The 18,443-nt window shown below is 47.4% G+C and overlaps 1 protein-coding gene across 4 annotated transcripts in view; it reads right to left on the bottom strand.

Annotated features, from left to right (window-relative positions):
* Nucleotides 1–1,798: 1,798 nt before the first annotated feature.
* Nucleotides 1,799–18,443, bottom strand: part of RIPK1 (receptor interacting serine/threonine kinase 1) — a 27,271-nt gene continuing 10,626 nt past the window's right edge. For 3 of the 4 annotated variants that reach the window (XM_040249356.1, XM_040249355.1, XM_040249354.1), the window contains 7 exons: nt 17,671–17,899; nt 15,576–15,725; nt 12,415–12,491; nt 7,942–8,032; nt 6,035–6,604; nt 4,542–4,694; nt 1,799–2,727 (listed from right to left, as the gene is read on the bottom strand). In XM_040249356.1, coding sequence (XP_040105290.1) covers nt 2,441–2,727; nt 4,542–4,694; nt 6,035–6,604; nt 7,942–8,032; nt 12,415–12,491; nt 15,576–15,725; nt 17,671–17,899 — 1,557 coding nt within the window. In that variant the 3' untranslated portion in view covers nt 1,799–2,440. The remainder of the gene's footprint in view (nt 2,728–4,541; nt 4,695–6,034; nt 6,605–7,941; nt 8,033–12,414; nt 12,492–15,575; nt 15,726–17,670; nt 17,900–18,443) is intronic. The other variant, XM_040249357.1, reaches the window with a different exon arrangement.

Here is an 18,443-nt window from a genome sequence, read left to right as displayed (position 1 = left end):
CCACTGTTGTGTGTGTGCTTCTTACGACCAGTTCGGTCTTTAAAGATTATAAACAGTATTTGCAGCTGAAGGTTCCACAGGGAAAATAAAAAACAGTACCCTTTGCTTGTGGCTGCTCTCTCCCTTTACAGAAAACAACCGCACATCGGTGGCTGCTGTTTAGCCTTGTCTTGATTTGGAGATTCCAGCAGCTTCCTTGCATTTTATATTACTTCTCCTGGAGACCCTTTCATTGTAACAATCCTCTGTGCACAGTGCTTCCTGGTGTTACAGCCACGGGACTCGTATGACCCGCAGTGTCCTCACTGACCCATGGGAGTTTCTTGGCAGTAAAGGGAGGTTTGATTTAAATACCGACTATGATAAAATGTTTTTTCAACATAAAGCTGTCACATCAGTTTCCTACACAGAAGGAAAGAAATATGTAATGTTCCAGCTACTGTTGTTTGACTTTCAGAATCTTGGGTGGGGTCAATATTTCCTTATTTTTTTTATGAAATGTTGATTGGGATTTCTTGTCAGAGATGATGAGGGTTAAAAATAATTGTACAATTTTAACACCAGTTATCCTACTGGTCAGCAAAAATGGTAGTGCTGAGGTCTTAGGCTATTGGTGTCAACTAATAAAAACCTACTGTATAACACAGGGAACTCAACAGTCTATAATGACCTAAAGAATCTATAAAAGAATCTAAAAAAGAGCGGATATACGTTTAACATTCACTTTGCTGTACACCTGAAACTAATGAAACATTATAAATCAACTATACTCCAATAAAAACAAATTTTAAAAATACTATTTTTAGGGACTCCCCTGGTAGTCCAGTGGTTAAGACTTTGCCTTCTAGTGCAAAGGGGTGTGGGTTCAACCCGTGATTGCAGAGATAGGATCCCACATGCCTCTACACCAAAACATAAAAACAGAAGCAATATTGTAACAAACTCAATAAAGACTTTAAACATGGTCTACATCAAAAAACATCTTAAATAACTTTTTTGCGCCAGGCACCTAGAATGAGATGCATCGTCTTTATTTGAATCCTCACACCTGTTTATAGATGAGGAAACTGAGGCTGGGAAAGGTCAGGAAGCAGGCCCCCGGTGCACGGCCAGAGTGGAACTTGTGCCTGCTTGCTTTCAGAGGCCCGTGTCTGGATTATACCATAGAACTGGTCCTTCAGTGATATCTTTGTAATCAGATGCTTCTAACACCTTGACCGTATACAGATCTGTTCTGTCTACATGATTACTGTACCTAGCCAAGCTTTTTAAACTATTTAAAATGTCTTGTGAGAAATAACTCCTTTCTGTGTTGCTGAAGATCTAACTTCATCGTCTGGACCCACAGCAAAGATTTATCACGACAGCGACAAGCGGGGACTCTGCTGAGCAGGGTCTGTGGTCTGGGAGTGGGTCTCACGAGTATCAACCTCAGGGGTCTGGATACCTTTCTCGGAGCCAAGAACGGGTTGCCTTCTTTCTCGTATTGTAGTCTGTGTCGTTTGGGCCTAGTATTGAAACTCCTCAGATGTAAACTTGGCCCTCTTCGTCCAGTATTTAGACTGCGGGGCTGAAGGAAAGGCCCCTGAGCCGGGTGTGCGAGACCGCAGTGCTTACTCTCGGGCCTGTGGGTGTTTCATCTTGAAAGTCAAAATGCACCGTCAGGAAAGCTCTTTTCTCCCTGGCTCCCCGAACTCCTGCCAGTAGCCGGGGTGAAAAGGAAACGCTGACCCACGTGGTAAAGTCACCGTGGAGAATCTCACATTGTTTCGTTTATACAAACACCTAATTTCAGTGGTTTCCATTTGAGGTACAAAATTTTATTTTAATTAGTCCATTAAAATATTGTCTGCTTTTTGTCTCTGACACTGATTAGTTAACCTGTTTGGAATTTAGAGAACAGTGGTCACAAGGGATGCATCTGGGAAAGGAATCACCCCACCCCCTCCTGCAGCTGGGGACCATCTCCCCCTCCAGTTTTCCGCTATCCGACTGGATGAGAACTTTTATTTTTTACTTTGGTTATAACAGGCGCCTATGTGGAGAAGACAGTGTAAAATTAGAAAGCTGATTTAGGTTATAGTCTCCGAATTTTTCTTTTTTTCCTTGCTCAAACAAAACTCCCAGAAACCAGAATGAATAGCATGAAAATTATGGGATAATATGAAAGAAAAAAATGATCTTTCTCAACTCTCTCTTCTCTCCTTTTCAAAGCCCAATTAGGCTTCTTGTTGGGCCTTGGCCACAAATAGGTCGTCCTGCGCAGTGGGTGGTTTGCTGGCGATTCCCTTTTCCATCCTCCAGCTGTGAAAGGCAGGAAGTGATTTTTACGCAGACACAGCACCCCCTGTATCAGGGAGAAAAGAAGTCCGAGTCTCCGCAGGCAGCAGGCTTTCACCAGGGGAGGAGGTGGCCCCCTGCCGCAGGAGCGCCTGTGGGCTTAGTTCTGGCTGATGCGGATCAAGCGGTTGACCAGGTCTATCCGCGAGCACAGGTAGAGCGCCGAGGCCAGCTTCCCCACGGTGGCCCCCTTGCTGCCTTCCCGCATCAGCCACTTTTGGAGCATCTGGTAAACCTTTTCTTTCAGTCCATCTCGCTCGTAGTCGTGGTCAATTTCATCGATCTGAGATTCAGAGAAGCCCAGCTTTCGGGCACAGTTTTTCCAGTGTCTCCCCAGATTCTCCCTGACCGGGTCCAGGTGTTTGTCAGTCAGACTAGTAGTATTATCTGCCGAACAGAAAAGAGGAGAAGGCATTGAGCTGTGGCCATGTGAACACTCTGGCTTCAAACACCTGCATACAGTACAGAGTACCAGGAGTCAGTAAAAAAGGTTAACTCCTCCATGCTCTGGCTGTCGGCTCCCTGGATGATCCTCGCCAGCCCACGCGAGGCCCTGCTCCCTCCTGGGAGCTGCCCCCTTGGCTGCTAGGCTGTTCCGTACCAGCTGAGCCACAGCCCCTGTTTACGTTACACCTTCCTGACGTCAAGGGGGAAAACACCATTTTTGTTCCTTTGGGGCCTTGTTCTGCTTACATCTGGCCAGAGTTAAGGTCACTCAACTCAGGATACCTTCAGCCAGCAGCGCCCATTCCTCTCACTTGGTCCAGGACCCGGAGGCCACTGCGTGGAGACTCTTTGACTGCACTGTCTTCTCACGGGTGCAGTATTTCTGGGCTCGTCCCTCCCCTGCCCCACTCGGTCCTCCTTTCTCCTAGAGCCGTAACCTCTCTCCCCCTACTGGTTCCTTCCTCTCAGGCCTTCGTAAAAATAATAAAATGAAGCAAGTAGAAGTATAAAACCACCACAAACAAGCCATATTCCGTGGTATTAAGTGGAATAACAGAGACACCTCATCCCCCCCCCGGCAGAACACCCATCTTTCCTCGGCTCCCACAGCGCAGCTCTGACCATCACCACCAGATGCCAGCCTCCCGGCCAGAGTCTGCCAGTGCTTCACCAGGAGAGGGACCCTGGGCTCCAGCAGGCTCTCAAAGGTACCCTGTCAGCCCAGACCTTAGGAACCTCTGCTCTAGTGCATGAAGACTGGCTTTGAGAGGGTTAGACGGGGCGCCCCACTCCAGTTTTCCTGCCTGGAAAATCCCACGGACGGAGGAGCCTGGCAGGCTGCAGTCCATGGGGTCGCAGAGTCTCGCGCGACTGAGCGGCTTCACTTTCACTTTGGCTTTGCCCACCTATGGCCTGTGAGCCACACGTGGCCCGCTGCTTGCTTTGTAAAGTGAGAGAAAGTGAAAGTGAAGTCGCTCAGTCGTGTCTGACTCTGTGGCCCCAGGACTGCAGCCCACCGGGCTCCCCTGTCCATGGGGATTCTCCAGGGAAGACGACGAGTGGGTTGCCATGCCCTCCTCCAGGGGATCTTCCCACCCCAGGGCTCCAGCCCAGGTCTCCCACTGCGGGCGGATTCTTTACCATCTGAGCGACCAGGGAAGCCCACTTGGAAGTGGTGTCAGCTGAGCGGCTGCAACAGAGACGGCAGGGCCAGCGGAGCCAGAAGCGCTCACGCTCTGGCCCTTGATTAAAAAAAGAGAATGCCAGGCCTGGGGAGGATTAGGAAGCTGGGTTCTTAAATCGCACTGTTTTCTCCAGGTTGTGTTCTGGGATTAATGTTATGAGGCTGTATAGTGGAATCCCATAAGAGAAAGCCCTCTAATTTTTATTTTGCAAGTGCAGCTGAGGGCATAGTCTTCTGTCTTCTACGGAACCCTTTTGACGAGGACCTGATGAGCTCCTGGGTCCCGGTGGCCGTATTGCTGCTGATGGTGTGTTTTACACTTTTATAGATCTTACGATGTGCCAGACAGTGTATAAGCCCTTTGTTTGTATTGACTCATGTCGCTTTCATAGCAAACCCATGAATTAGATATTCTAACGATGTTTCCTCAGCACACATAAATAAGTTACAAAGCACTTCTGTGGAAATTACACGAGGAGCGATAGGGCATTTTCAGGGAGAGTAATCAGAGAAATAATTAGGTGAGAAAGTTCAAGGTTGCTGTAGGATGAGTCCTTCAAGGGCGGCTTACCAAAGATAGCTTGGTACTTAGAGGCCGGCTCTTCTTTCAAGTTCAGGTACATGCTGTCGAGCACTGATGAACTCATTCCACCAATCTCCATGTAATTACTGTCACCAATCTGAATGCCAGAACTGTTGTGTATGGTATATTTTGCAGACTCATCTAATAGAAAGAAACACAGAGATAAGTAGTATATCTAGACTGCAAGGAAGAGAAAAAAGTACTGCCTGGTAAAGGGGCAGGACTCTGCTCCAAATGCTGAAGTTAAATAGTTTATCCTACGCCACCACTTGAAATTTTCTTCTTTAAAAGTTGGCTGAATCATCTCACATCCATTAGGTTGGAAACTATCAAAAATACAGAAAACAACCAGTGTCAGCAAGGATGTGGAGAAACGAACCTCTGGGCACTGCTAGTGGGAATATAAACAGATGCAGCCACTGTGGTAACCGGTGATGGTTCCTCAAAAAGTTAAAAAAAACTGCTGTACGATGCAGGAACTCTACTTGTATATGCCCCAAAGAACTGAAAGCAGGGTCTTAATCCAATATCTGTACACGCATGTTTGTAGCATTTTTCCTAACAGCCAAAAAGTGGAACCTACCCAAGTGTCTGTCAGCAGATGAACAGATAAACAAAATGTGGTCCATTCTGGATGGACCACATAATAATAATGCATTCTCTTTAGCCTTACAATAAGGGAATTCTGGCCCATGACGTAGCATGCGTGAACCTTGAGGACGCTGTCTCCAGTGAAGTAAAGGGAAGTCGCTCAGTCGTGTCTGACTCTGTGCGACCAGATGGACTGTAGCCAGCCAGGCTCTTCCATCCATGGGATTTCCGGGCAAGAGTACCGGAGTGGGCTGCCATTGCCTTCTCCAGTGAAGTAAGCCCGTCACAACAAGGCAGATGCCGTATAACTCTACTCATATGAGGGCCCTAGAGTCACAGATTCGTAGAGACAGAAAGCGGAAGGCTGACTGCCGGGGGCTGGGAAGGAAGGAGAAAGGGATGTTAGTGTCTGCCGGGGACAGGTTCAGGTTGGGAAGAAGGAAGAGGTCTGGAGGGGATGGGTGCCCGACAATGTGGTTTTCATCACAAATGGTAGTCTCTGGCCTAGACGAGATAAAGGATGAACGTGTCTGAGACTTACTTCTTACCTTCAGAAAACAGCAAGGGCAAATGAAAGAATACAGGCAGTTACTCCCCCTTACATCAGAGCCTGGACACAGTGGGCTACTGAGATTCGGCTTAGAGCCAAAGGTGCCTCCTGGAGGCCAGGCTCTGTCACCCCGCACGTGTGGGCAGCTGCCTGAAGCCCACCTGAACGGACCGCCTAGGATGAGGGGTCTGATGAGACTATCCCGGATGGCAAGGGGCGTCTGGTGGCTGAAGACTCCAAACAGCTTGACCTTTGTTACCTTCTAGTTTGTGACAGAGTAGTGGCTGGCTTTATTTTCAGGAAAATTTAAAAGAACAGTGTGACTCCAAGGCCCGTTTACCTCTTGATGGCACGGAGGTGAATGGAATGGTGGGTGTGTTCCCCAGGAGGTTGGTCTCAGGCACCGGAGTTTTATATAGGTTTGGCATGTGGCCTGGGTTTGGCGCATACCAAACTCGTGGACTCGTGGTCCCCAGGTCCAGCGGTCTCACTCCAAGCCCGGGTAGAGGAAATGAGACATCTCTCCAGTATGGTGACTGGGGTTGGCTGCTTAGCCCTGCTGGCTGCTGGGCTGCACTGGGGTGATGAGTCACCCCAGGGTAAGCGAAGCCTTTTATCCCTGGGCTCTGAGCATTCTCGTAAGGTCTCTGCTGTGCAAAAGGGTCATGCGAGACCCTGCGCCTCCTTTCCTCCTCACTGCTGTACGCCATGTTCGGTCTGGGCTGCTCTTTTGTACGCCTGTCCATGCGGCTGCCATAAAGGTGGTAGTTGGCCTCCTCCTGGAGTTTACTGTGTAGCAGGAAGTCATTCTCCTCCGGCTGGTGATCTGGGGCAGGAGCAAACCAGGACTCCTCCACGGGACCCATCCCAAAGCCCTGTGAGCTGTGCAGTGAACTGGGCTGTTCTGTGGCTGGAAAGAAATGACCAGCATCGGAAAGAGCATCACGGAACACTCAGAAGTAAAACAGACCCCGAGCACCATCGGGAATCTGCACCTCGGATAACAGACTGAAAACTCTGGGAACAAATAAAAAGCATTTACTAGTTGGTCTTCCTCCTGCGAGTTGCACAGGCAGTGAGTAGCTGTCCCTGCTGGTGGTGAGAGAGCACAAGAAAAGTTATAAGCAAGCAGCAGAAACGCGGGTGTTGTGGGAATGACTAAGGAAGAAACGGACTCGTGTTGGAGCAGAGAAGTGTCTCCTTGGTGTGATGAGGGCTGGAAAATGAGAACGGGAGCGGCTCTGGGCTCAGCATTTCCATGGGTTCTTTTATCCTTTAAAAGCCCTGTAAGACTAGGAGTGGGCTTCCCGGGCAGTGCTGGTGGTAAAGAACCCGCCTGCCAGAGCAGGAGATGCGGGAGACGTGGGCTCCATCCCTGGGTCGGGAAGATCCCCTGGAGGAGGAAACGGCAACCCACTCCAGGATACTTGCCTGGAGAATCCCATGGACAGAGGAGCCTGGCAGACTACAATCCACAGCGTTGCAAAGAGTCCGGCACGACTGAAGGGACTTAGCGCAACAGACCAGGAGCAGATATTACCGTAACGATGGAAGAGGCTCACAACTAGCTGAGTAATTTGCCCCAGGACAACTGATGAGCGGCTTTAATTTCTGAGACTGCTCTCCCTTCTGTTATGATGAGAAAAGTTCCCCTGCTTGACTCCGAGGCCCGCCTCTCTGCGCATCCTCTGGATACGCTTGTCCCTGACCTTCTCGAGGGCTCTGCTCCTACCTGTGCTCCTTTCTTTTTCATGAACTGTCATTTCCTCCCTATCAGATATATTATGTGTCCTTATCAGATTATGTGTTCAGGGTACTTTATGATTTTGGTGAACCTGTTGTTACCTAGTATTTCAAATATATGTATCTTGAAAGTGAATGGTGCTCAGTCGTGTCCAACTCTTTGCGACCCCACAGACTATACAGTCCGTGGAATTCTCCAGGCCACGATACTGCAGTGGGTAGCCTTTCCCTTCTCTAGGGGATCTTGCCAACCCAGGGATCGAACCCAAGTCTCCGGCATTGCAGGCAGATTCTTTACCAGCTGAGCCACAAGGGAAGCCCATATGTATCTTATGTACATAAGATATGTATCTTAACTACAAATATGCTATAAATTCCTTTAAGACAGGCATTAAATTTTACAGCTTCTTTTTCTCATGCAATTGTAAATAACATTTTACGCAGTTGTGTGAGTGAACAAGCAAACAAGTAAATAAATAGATTTTCAATCACAATATAAATTACCTGAATTTGACCTGCTTGGAGCTATTGCCACACAGTCAATTTGGAGAGACTTCATTCTCTTTACAATTTCATTTTGGACTGGAAACTCTTTCTAAAATTAAGAGCATAACAACATACTTTAGGTAAATAGTAGAAAATAGTTCCAAAAAATTGTTACAAGAATGAATTTTTCAGAAGGCAGAAATATCACATAGTTCTTACAAGCAGTGAATATTAAAAAAAATAAATGAACTTTTTTTCCTAAACAGCCACAACAATCTTAAAAAAGATTCCTAATTTCAAAACTCACTACATGGCGACAGTAATCAAAACAGTGTGGTATTGGACTAAGGAAAGACATACAGAACAATGAATATAATGAAACCAAAATAAACCCTTGCATATAAAGCCAACTGATTTAAAAAATTTTTTATTATTATTTATCACAACTGAGCAACCGAGCACTCACATGCAAAGTCATGCTCTGTGGTTTGGGGATTTATTTTTTCACTTACAATAAGTCTTGAAGATCTTTCCATTTCATTTGTTAGTTTCCACCACTCCTAAATGATTATATAGTTACTAACCATAACTTCATGCAAATATGGGCTCAATAAAGGACAGAAATGGCATGGACCTAACAGAAGCAGAAGATATTAAGAAGAGGTGGCAAGAATACACAGAAGAACTGTACAAAAAAGATCTTCACAACCCAGATAATCACGAAGGTGTGATCACTCACATTCACCTAAGCTGGACATCCTGGAATGTGAAGTCGTGGGCCTTAAGAAGCATCATTATGAACAAAGCTAGGGGAGGTGATGGAATTCCAGTTGAGCTGTTTCAAATTCTAAAAGATGATGCTGTGAAAGTGCTGCACTCAATATGCCAGCAAATTTGGAAAACTCAGCAGCAGCCACAGGACTGGAAAAGGTCAGTTTTCATTCCAATCCCAAAGAAAGGTAATGCCAAAGAATGCTCAAACTACTGCACAATTGCACTCATCTCACATGCTAGCAAAGTAATGCTCAAAAAGCCAGGCTTCAGCAATATGTGAACCATGAACTTCCAGATGTCCAAGACGGTTTTAGAAAAGGCAGCTGAACCAGAGATTAAATCGCCAACATCCGCTGGATCATTGAAAAAGCAAGAGAGTTCCAGAAAAACATCTATTTCTGCTTTACTGACTATGCCAAAGCCTTTGACTGTGTGGATCACAATAAACTGTGGAAAATTCTGAAAGAGATGGGAATACCAGACCACCTGACCTGCCTCTTGAGAAACCTATATGCAGGTCAGGAAGCAACAGTTAGAACTGGACATGGAACAACAGACTGGTTCAAATAGGAAAAGGAGTCCGTCAAGGCTGTATATTGTCACCCTGCTTATTTAACTTATATGCACAGTACATCATGAGAAACGCTGGGCTGGAAGAAGCACAAGCTGGAATCAAGATTGCCGGGAGAAATCTCAATAACCTCAGATATGCAGATGACACCACCCTTATGGCAGAAAGTGAAGAAGAACTAAAGAGCCTCTTGATGAAAGTGAAAGAGGAGAGTGCAAAAGTTGGCTTAAAGCTCAACATTCAGAAAACGAAGATCATGGCATCCAGTCCCATCACTTCATGGCAGATAGGTGGGGAAACAGTGGAAACAGTGGCTATTTTTTGGGGGCTCCAAAATCACTGCAGATGGTGATTGCAGCCATGAAATTAAAAGACGCTTGCTCCTTGGAAGGAAAGTTATGACCAACCTAGACAACATATTGAAAAGCAGAGACATTACTTTGCCAACAAAGGTCCGTCTAGTCAAGGCTATGGTTTTTCCAGTAGTCATGTATGGATGTGAGAAAGCTGAGCGCAGAATTGATGCTTTTGAACTGTGGTGTTGGAGAAGACTCTTGAGAGTCCCTTGGACTACAAGGAGATCCAACCAGTCCATCCTAAAGGAGATTAGTCCTGGGTGTTCATTGGAGGGGCTGATGTTGAAGCTGAAACTCCAATACTTTGGCCACCTAACGCGTAGAGCTGACTCATTTGAAAAGACCATGATGCTGGGAAAGATTGAGGGCAGGAGGAGAAGGGGACGACAGAGGATGACATAGTTGGATGGCATCACTGACATCGGTTTGGGTGGACTCCGGGAGTTGGTGATGGAGAGGGAGGCCTGGCGTGCTGCGGTTCATGGGGTCGCAAAGAGTCAGACATAACTGAGTGACTGAACTGAACCATAACTTAGTACACCTACTTAGAAACATTTGGGTGATTTCCAAATTTATATATTTCCAAATTATAAGTCTCACAAAGGTGCAAACATCTGAAGCTAAATCTTTGAGCATACACGTGAACAGGATAGATTACTATGTAGAACTGCAGGAAAAGTTCATGCTTAAAAGTCTGAGAGATGTTCACATTTCAATAAACTTCACCAACTTACACTGTTACTAATACTGCATGCAAGTGTCTGCTACTTTGCATTTTCACCAATACTTGATACATCAACCTTTCAAAACTGTTGTTGATCTAATGGATGAAAAATTATAATGAATTCACTTTGCCTTTCTGTTGGTGAAACCACATATCTTTTCCAATCTTTATCATCCATTGGTGGATTCAACTGTCTATATTTTATTCAGGACTTTCAAAACCATATTGTTAAGTGAAATCATTGTGTAGTTTTCCTTTCTTGTATCTGCCTTTCAGGTTTGGGAATCAAGGTTATGCTCATCTCATAAAATGAGCTTAGGAGAGTTCCCTCTTCTGTTATCCAGACAAGTTGTATAACATCGGGGTAACTTCTTCACTGAATATCTGATAGAAATTGCTGATTAAGTTATGTGGTTGTGGAATTTTCTTGTAAGACTGCTTAACTCTCTTTTAATAGTTACAGGAATAGTCAGGTTTTCTGTCTCTAGTTGAGCCGGTTTCTCTAAATTACACAGCTGATCCTTGAAGAACAGAGGAGTCGGGGCACTCACCTCTCTCACAGCCGAAAATCCAAATACCTCTTTACAGCTGGCCCTCCATACCTGTGGTTCCATATCACAAATCCGACCAAGTGACAAGCATGCAGTACGTATTTACTGAGAAAAATCTGAGTAGAAGTGGACCTATGCAGTTCAGATCTGTGTTGTTCAAAGGCCGACAGACTTCAGGCTATTATCTTTCTGGTGAAATGAAGCTTTTATCATCGTGAGATATCCCTGAGTGCTGCGCTCATGCTTTTCTGCTTTAGTGACTGTCTTCCTCGATGTCCTTGTGATTCCTTCCTTGGTTTGCACTGGGCACCTTTCTGTTACAGTGTAGGTGTCCCTCAAAAGTCTGGCAGTTCTTGACTGTCTGACTGTGTGTGTGTGTCTGTATGTATTTTAAAACCTCTGTTTCCTGCCAGTTTTATTTACCGCAGTCTCTCTCTCTCATGATTAGAGCAATATGTTAAAACTTAGGAGAAGGCAATGGCACCCCACTCCGGTACTCTTGCCTGGAAAATCCCATGGATGGAGAAGCCTGATGGGCTGCAGTCCATGGGGTCACTAAGAGTCAGACATGACTGAGCGACTTTACTTTCACTTTTCACTTTTATGCATTGGAGAAGGAAATGGCAACCCACTCCAGTGTTCTTGCCTGGAGAATCCCAGGGACAGGGGAGCCTGGTGGGCTGCCGTCTCTGGGGTCGCACAGAGTCGGACACGACTGACGTGACTTAGCAGCAGCAGCAGGACTATAGCTTGTTTCCCGAGCATGTGAGTGGGGAAGGTCTCTGCTCCTCTTGGCTGGTTAGCTGACTACGGTCTCTGACAAACCTCTGTGATCCTGGGCAGGGTCTGGTCCCATCTGCTGCTCAGCACGGAGGAGCTGGGGGGAAGAGCCAACTTCTAAAACAAACGCAAGCATGGCTCCCGGGTGACAATGCCCGCCGACGTGCCAGGTGACGTCTGTTCTCCACGCTGACCCAGGGCTTCCTCCTCTAGTACTTCTTGAGTATTGTGTTTGGGTTGGCCTTTTCGAACTTTTTTTCCTGTTATATGTCTCAAAAGATAATCCTGTTGACTTTTTAATCTTTCAAGAATTCTTCAACGTGACTGACCCACCTATGGTTACTTTCCATCCTATTCCAGTAATGCTGTGCTTATCTTTTTCCATATTTCTAGATGTAGTTTCCTCTCACTTCATTTGTTCTGACAGAGGCATGGGTCCAGTAATGCTCACTTGATGATCTCTGCATAAAACTGCTACTTTTGTTTTTCTGTGGTTACCAAGCTGTGCGGCGTGTTGTTCTTAGTCACTCAGTCGTGTCCGACTCTGGAACCACCAGGCACCTCTGTCCATGAGGGTTCTCCAGGTAGGAGTACTGGAGCGGGTTGCCATGCCCTCCTCCAAGGGATCTTCCCAGCTCCCTAGCTGCTTAGCTCGAATCTCAGTAGTGAAGTGTAATGCTTTGGTTCTCACGACTGATACTGTGTTTGCTTTAACGCGCCTGGTATGTCACCCACCTTTAAACTCTTCACATCCTCTTCCACATAATTTTCCAACTGACTTGAATAAAAAGGCCTAAATTTTTCTTCAATGCCTATACGAAAAAAAAAAACACTTTAAAATTTCTTAAGTATTTTCTAAAAATTTAAATATTAACAGTCTATTATCTTTGAATTATGTGCCTTAATCTGTGGGCAAAGCAACAGAATAAAACTTTAAATCACTTTCATAAATAGACAGACAAGACTAATTTCTATGCAGACAGAAGGAAGGCGGGGATACCACTGGAAAGAAACCAAGGGCTCCTGCCTAACAGAAGGCAGCTTTAGGTAGTTGCTCTGCTGCAGCACAAGGCCCTGCCTAAGAGGGCTAATATCCAGATGAAAAAGGAAGGGTGGGCTCCTTGTTTCTGTCCCTCTGGCATCAGAGGTGATCGGTAGGGATCTGGTATAGTCAGAGAGACAAAGTAACGGAGGAGAGACAGCCGTTCAGCAAATGGAGGTGGAGCAGGGCAAGAAGGAAAAAAAAATGCAGCCTAAATCTCACACCTCATACAAAAATTAACTCGGCGTGGATCATGGTATTTTCCCAGTAAGACATAAACGAAATAAATGGCAAAGAAAGACAACCAAATATTTAGTTCTGTGCTATCACTCTTTTGCTGGCAATAATGAATTTTCCTTGACAATCATTAGAAAAAAGAACTTAACACAGACTTAAATGTAAAACTCTAAGATTTTCAGAAAAAAAAGGGAAGGAAGTATTTTGGATCGAATCCTGACAGTGTCCTCAGACTTGACACCAAAATTATCATCCACAACAGGAGAGATTAATGAATAAGACTTCATCAAAATAAAAACTTTCAGTCTGTGAAAGATCCTGAGAAGAGAATGGAAAAAAAAAAAAAAACCCAAGCTCCAGAGTGGAAGAAGCTAAGTGAAAATCACATACCCGAGAAAGGAACACTATATGGCATATACAGAGAGCACTCTACCTTCAACAGCGAAAAGACAAAATCCAATTAGAAAGTGGGTAAAAGACACAGAGCAACACTGCACCATGAAGAGACTCAGATGGCAAAGACACCCGCAAGAAGGTGCCCACCATCATCAGCCACTGGGGAGATGAAGCCAGCGCCACACTAAGCCATCACTACATGCCTATTAGAGTGGCTAAATTAAAAAGCAGCAACACCACCAAGTGCTGGTAAGGGTGCAGAGAAACTGAATCACTTGTACGTAGCTGGTGAGAATATAAAATGGTACAGCCACTCTGGCAAACAGTTTGGCAGGGTTTTGTTTTTTGTTTTTGGCCACGCTGCACAGCTTTTGGGATCTTACTTAGTTCCCCAGCCAGGGATTGAACCTGGGTCTCCTCTGGCAGTGACGGCAGAGAGCCCTAACCACTGGACAGCCAGGGAATATCCAGATTGGTAGTCTCTTAAAAAAAAACAAAAAAAAACTGCACTAAACATGAAACCACCTATGACTCACTTATTTAACTCCTGGGTACTTACTCTAGAGAAATGTCTACATTCACACAAAACCCTGTAACGTGAGTGTCCACAGCAGCTTCACTCCTGTGAATGGCAGCAGGAGGGGCCCTTGTGGAGACGGTATGTGTTGAATCTGACTGTGTCAGGGTCAGTGTTCCAGCTGTGATGTGCACTGAGTCTGGCCAGGTGTGGTCCTGGGAGGAAGCTAGGTAAAGGGTGCACAGGATGTCTGCATTATTTCTTACAACTGCATATAGGTCTACAATGATCTCAGAAGCAGAATCTTAGTTTCAAAGGGTGGAAAAGGCATGAGAAGAAACCAAGCCGGAACAAGATTCAGGCAGACTGAGCAAGAAGGCAGGCAACTGAATCAATCACCCCTATAGCCTCTCATGGGAGTGGCTGGTGGGGTTTCAGTTCTGCTTCCTCAAAGCAGAAATATGAGCGCAGAACCCCCTGCAGCCTCCTAAGTCCCCTCCTGCTCCTTATTTCTTCCTGGCCCGGTTTCCTCTTTCCCGCTGCCTCCAGGGAGGCCTTGGCAAGGTCCTCGGTGACACAGGGCCATGAGAAGAGGTACATGGGTGTGGCAGACTCCAGTCCCTTTCCTCCTCCTCTTGCTCTCAGCCCGATGCAGATGGCAAATAACGCTTCCAGAGACGCCAGCTACACAGGGAGGAGCCGAGATCAAAGAAGCTAAGAAGTCCGACGGCCGCGAAGCACCCCAGCATCCGGCAGCAGGTGACTGGACAGACACCGTGCGGTCCTCACGCTGTGGACCACCGCCCAGCGGGAAATAGGGAGGAGATCCTGACGGGATATGACCTGGAGGAACCCTGGACGCCGTGCTCAGTGAACCAGGCCAGTCACGACAGGACGACACTGTCAGATTCCACCTACACGGGGGACCCCGCGAAGCCAAGTTCACAGAGACAGACAGGAGGGTGGCGGCTGCCCGGGGCTTGGAGGAGGGGGAGCCAGCGTTGAACGAGTACGGAGTCAGGTGGGGACGGTGAAGATGCCGTGAATGTGCTGAATGCCGCTGAACGTGGTGCTGGAGAAGACTCCCGAGAGTCCCTGGACCGCAGGGAGATCCAACCAATCCTAAAGGAAATCAGTCCTGAGTATTCACTGGAAGGACTGATGCTGAAGCTGAAGCTCCAGTACTTTGGCCACCTGATGTGAAGAGCTGACTCATTGGAAAAGACCCTGATGCTGGGAAAGATTGAAGGCAGGAGGAGAAAGGGACGACAGAGGGTGAGATGGTTGGAAGGCATCACCGACTCGATGGACACGAGTTTGAGCAAGCTCTGGGAGTTGGTGATGGACAGGGAGGCCTGGCGTGCTGCAGTCTCTGGGGCTGCAGACAGTGGGACAGAACTGAACTGAACTGAACACCTAAAAATGATTACAGCGGTAAATTATGTGTCACGTATATTTTAATACAATTTAAAAAATTTAACTATGGGGAAAAATACCACCAAGAAACAAAAGGACTTTGTATGCCTTCATGCTTGGGAGAGGGATGGCAACTTTTCTTCGAACAAAGCCTTTGGAATCTAGAAAATCAGTTTGAAATCAGGAGTGGAACTTGGTTTCCTAAAAACTCCAAGTACTGCCCGTCAGCCTCTCACTAGGAAGACGGCCACGTGGGAGGGAGGCGGTGGCCGCACGGAGGGGACTCACCCGCGAACGTGGGCCGGTCGTCCGGGTTCACCTCCCAGCACCGCCTCATGAGGTCGATGACCTCCCGTGGGCAGAACTCAATGATGTCCTCCACGTCTGGCCTGTTCCCAGACTTGATGCACAGTATCAGCTGCTGCTCACAGATGGCGTCTACAGAGCAAACGGGAAGGAGAGCGGAGACGTTCAGGTCCCACTCCTCTTGGGCAGGGAGGTGACAGAACCTGGACCAGGCCACTGATCTCTCCCAGTTATACCAGGGAGGGGCAGAATGCCCTGGGATGATGAGCGGACCTGTTCCTCTGCAGAGACGATCAAACAGAGGAAAGACAGATTATTGGCAAAGCTGTCTCTTGGCAGATGACTGAATACGTAAATAAAGCCAGTGCCACACTCCAGATTTTAATACAGAGACAAATAGCAGACAGCGGTTGCGTTGAAGGAGCTCAGTTGAATAAGAGTGACTTAAAATTCAGAGCAATACTGGCTATTCAAGAAGTAAGCACAAAGGGTTCTGGTGACAGGACCACTACTGGAAAGTCAGAAAAGGCTTTGTTGAGTCCAAAAGAATAAACAGGAGTTATCCAGGTAAAGAACTGGGAAGGAAGATTCAGAGAGGAAGATTCCAGGCCAAGAAAGCAGGATCTGAATAGATTGGGAGTTGCAGAAATCAAGATGTGTCTGGAAATTATGACCAGCTCAGTGTAACTGGGCATGTTGGCTGAGGTGAGGGAGGGAAGGAACAGCTTAGCCAAATCAGAGAGGGCCCTGTGCTCCATACTGAGGGGTTTGAACTTGATCCTGAATGTCAATGGTGTCTTGGAAGGATTTTAAACAGATGATTGAGAGGCCTGATCGGCCTGTTTGACGGCAGTGTGAGCGGTGGCGGCACGAGGAGCCTGCCACAGAGGGTGTGAACTGGACAGGGTCCTCTGGAGACAGACGCGGACGCATCTTGGATCTGATCTACCCGGAGGCCACAGTTTCCGGCCATGCTGCGCAGCTTGTAGGATCTTTGTTCCCTGACCAGGGACTGAATCCCAGCCCTTGGCAATGGAAGTGTGAGTTCCAACCAGTGGACTGCCAGGGATTCCCAAATTCACAGGTTTCGATGTCTGATTGGATGTGGGAGGGCAAGGCTGAGTCTGGAAACCGAGGTTCTTGGTTGGGCAGCTCGGTCGGTGGATGGGAACACCATTTTCTGGATGTAAGAGCAGAGCTGAGCGAGCCACTCGGGCAGCATGGAGAACATGGATTTGTTTGGGGGGCTACTGCTTTGGGGGGTCCTCTGGTACATGGACTGGATCTAACAGACAGGAGGATGTCCAGGCCTCCACTGGAAGTTTGAGCAGCATTAGCAAAGAGGGGATTGAACCCTGGGAGCTGACAATCACCCAGGAAGAGCAGGCAGGAGAAGGGCCATTAGTTCAGGTTCTTAACACACTGACCTGGAGAATGAAATGGCAACCCACTCCAGTATTGCCTGGAAAACCCCATGGACGGAGGAGCCTGGCAGGCTACAGTCCATGGGGTCACAAAGGGTTGGACACGACTGAGAGACTTCACTTTAACACACTGAAGAACAGCTACTTATGTACCTGTTCTCCTGCGCAAACCCTTTCTCATCTTTATAGACTCAGTTCCAAGTAAAGAGCCCACAGTAAGTACTGAAAAGAAATAATTCCTGAACGAAGGAGTGAGCGGATGGATCAAAGTATGGAGTGTATGCCCTGGAAGTCCTCATAAGGAGAACCTAGCAAGCCTTCCTGTCCGGGAGGAAGCCTGGATCGTTGAGCACCCTGCGAGCTGAGATGCACTATCCAAGCTCCGATCTGTCCTATGTCCCCTGGTTCCTAAATCGAGATTGTTATCCATTCCACAAACACTTGCCGAGTACCCACTACATTCTGTGTGTAGATGCCTGGGGAAGAGCAGTGACTGGATGAGATGCGGTCCCGGCCTCCGTGGAGCTCACAGTCCCGTGGGTGAGACAGACATTGAACAAACAGTGATAAACCTCCACGACCTCACTGCACACTGTTACCCCACCGAACAACTCCCATTGACCCCCAGCCCCCCTCCTCTATTGACGCCTTACTCTCATAAGGCTCCTTGTTGGCGAAGATCGCCCAGAGCACGATGGCGAAGCTGAACACGTCGGACTTCTCGGAGGGCCTGGAGTTGACGTCGTTCAGGTGCTCGGGGGCCATGTAGTGCAGCGTGCCGCCGCCCTTCCCGGCGCTGCCGCCCGCCTTCCTCTGCTCGTTGTGCTCCTCCTTAGTCAGCTTGCTCCACGTCTTGAAGGAAGCGACGCCGAGGTCAGCTATCTGCAGGAGAGCAAACCAACGGGATGCTTCTGTGACGGCAGCAAGCAAATCAGAGCTGGCTTTAAATCGGGGGCTTATCCAGCAGGGGAAGGGACTCTAACATTTGCAGCAACGGCTGTACTGGACAGGTTTAAAATAGCTACCTCTGAACAAACTAGTAGAAAGCATCTGTCCTCAGCCGTCTGGAAAATCTCCCCTAAGAAAAGTCTGTGTGAAATTCTGGTGTCTCGATTCTTACACAATACCTGGCGGTGGGAGGTGGTGGTTGATGGGGAGAAAAGCAGAAGGTATTCCTGAGAAGAGCAACTAGCCACGTTTGTTCTAACTCGTCATTTACTCTGCATGTTACTAGCCACGTCTGTTCTGACTCGTCATGTACTCTGCATGTAACTAGCCACGTCTGCTCTGACTCGTCATGTACTCTGCATGTTACTAGCCACGTCTGTTCTGACTCGCCATGTACTCTGCATGTAACCAGCCACGTCTGCTCTGACTCATCATGTGCTCTGCATGTAACCAGCCACGTCTGCTCTGACTCGTCATG

This window comes from Oryx dammah, unplaced genomic scaffold (genome assembly GCF_014754425.2).
Source record: "Oryx dammah isolate SB20612 unplaced genomic scaffold, SCBI_Odam_1.1 HiC_scaffold_11, whole genome shotgun sequence".
NCBI classification, from domain to species: Eukaryota; Metazoa; Chordata; class Mammalia; order Artiodactyla; family Bovidae; genus Oryx; species Oryx dammah.
The sequence above is the reverse complement of the archived record's forward strand: the minus strand, read 5'-3'. Positions and strand labels throughout refer to the sequence as shown.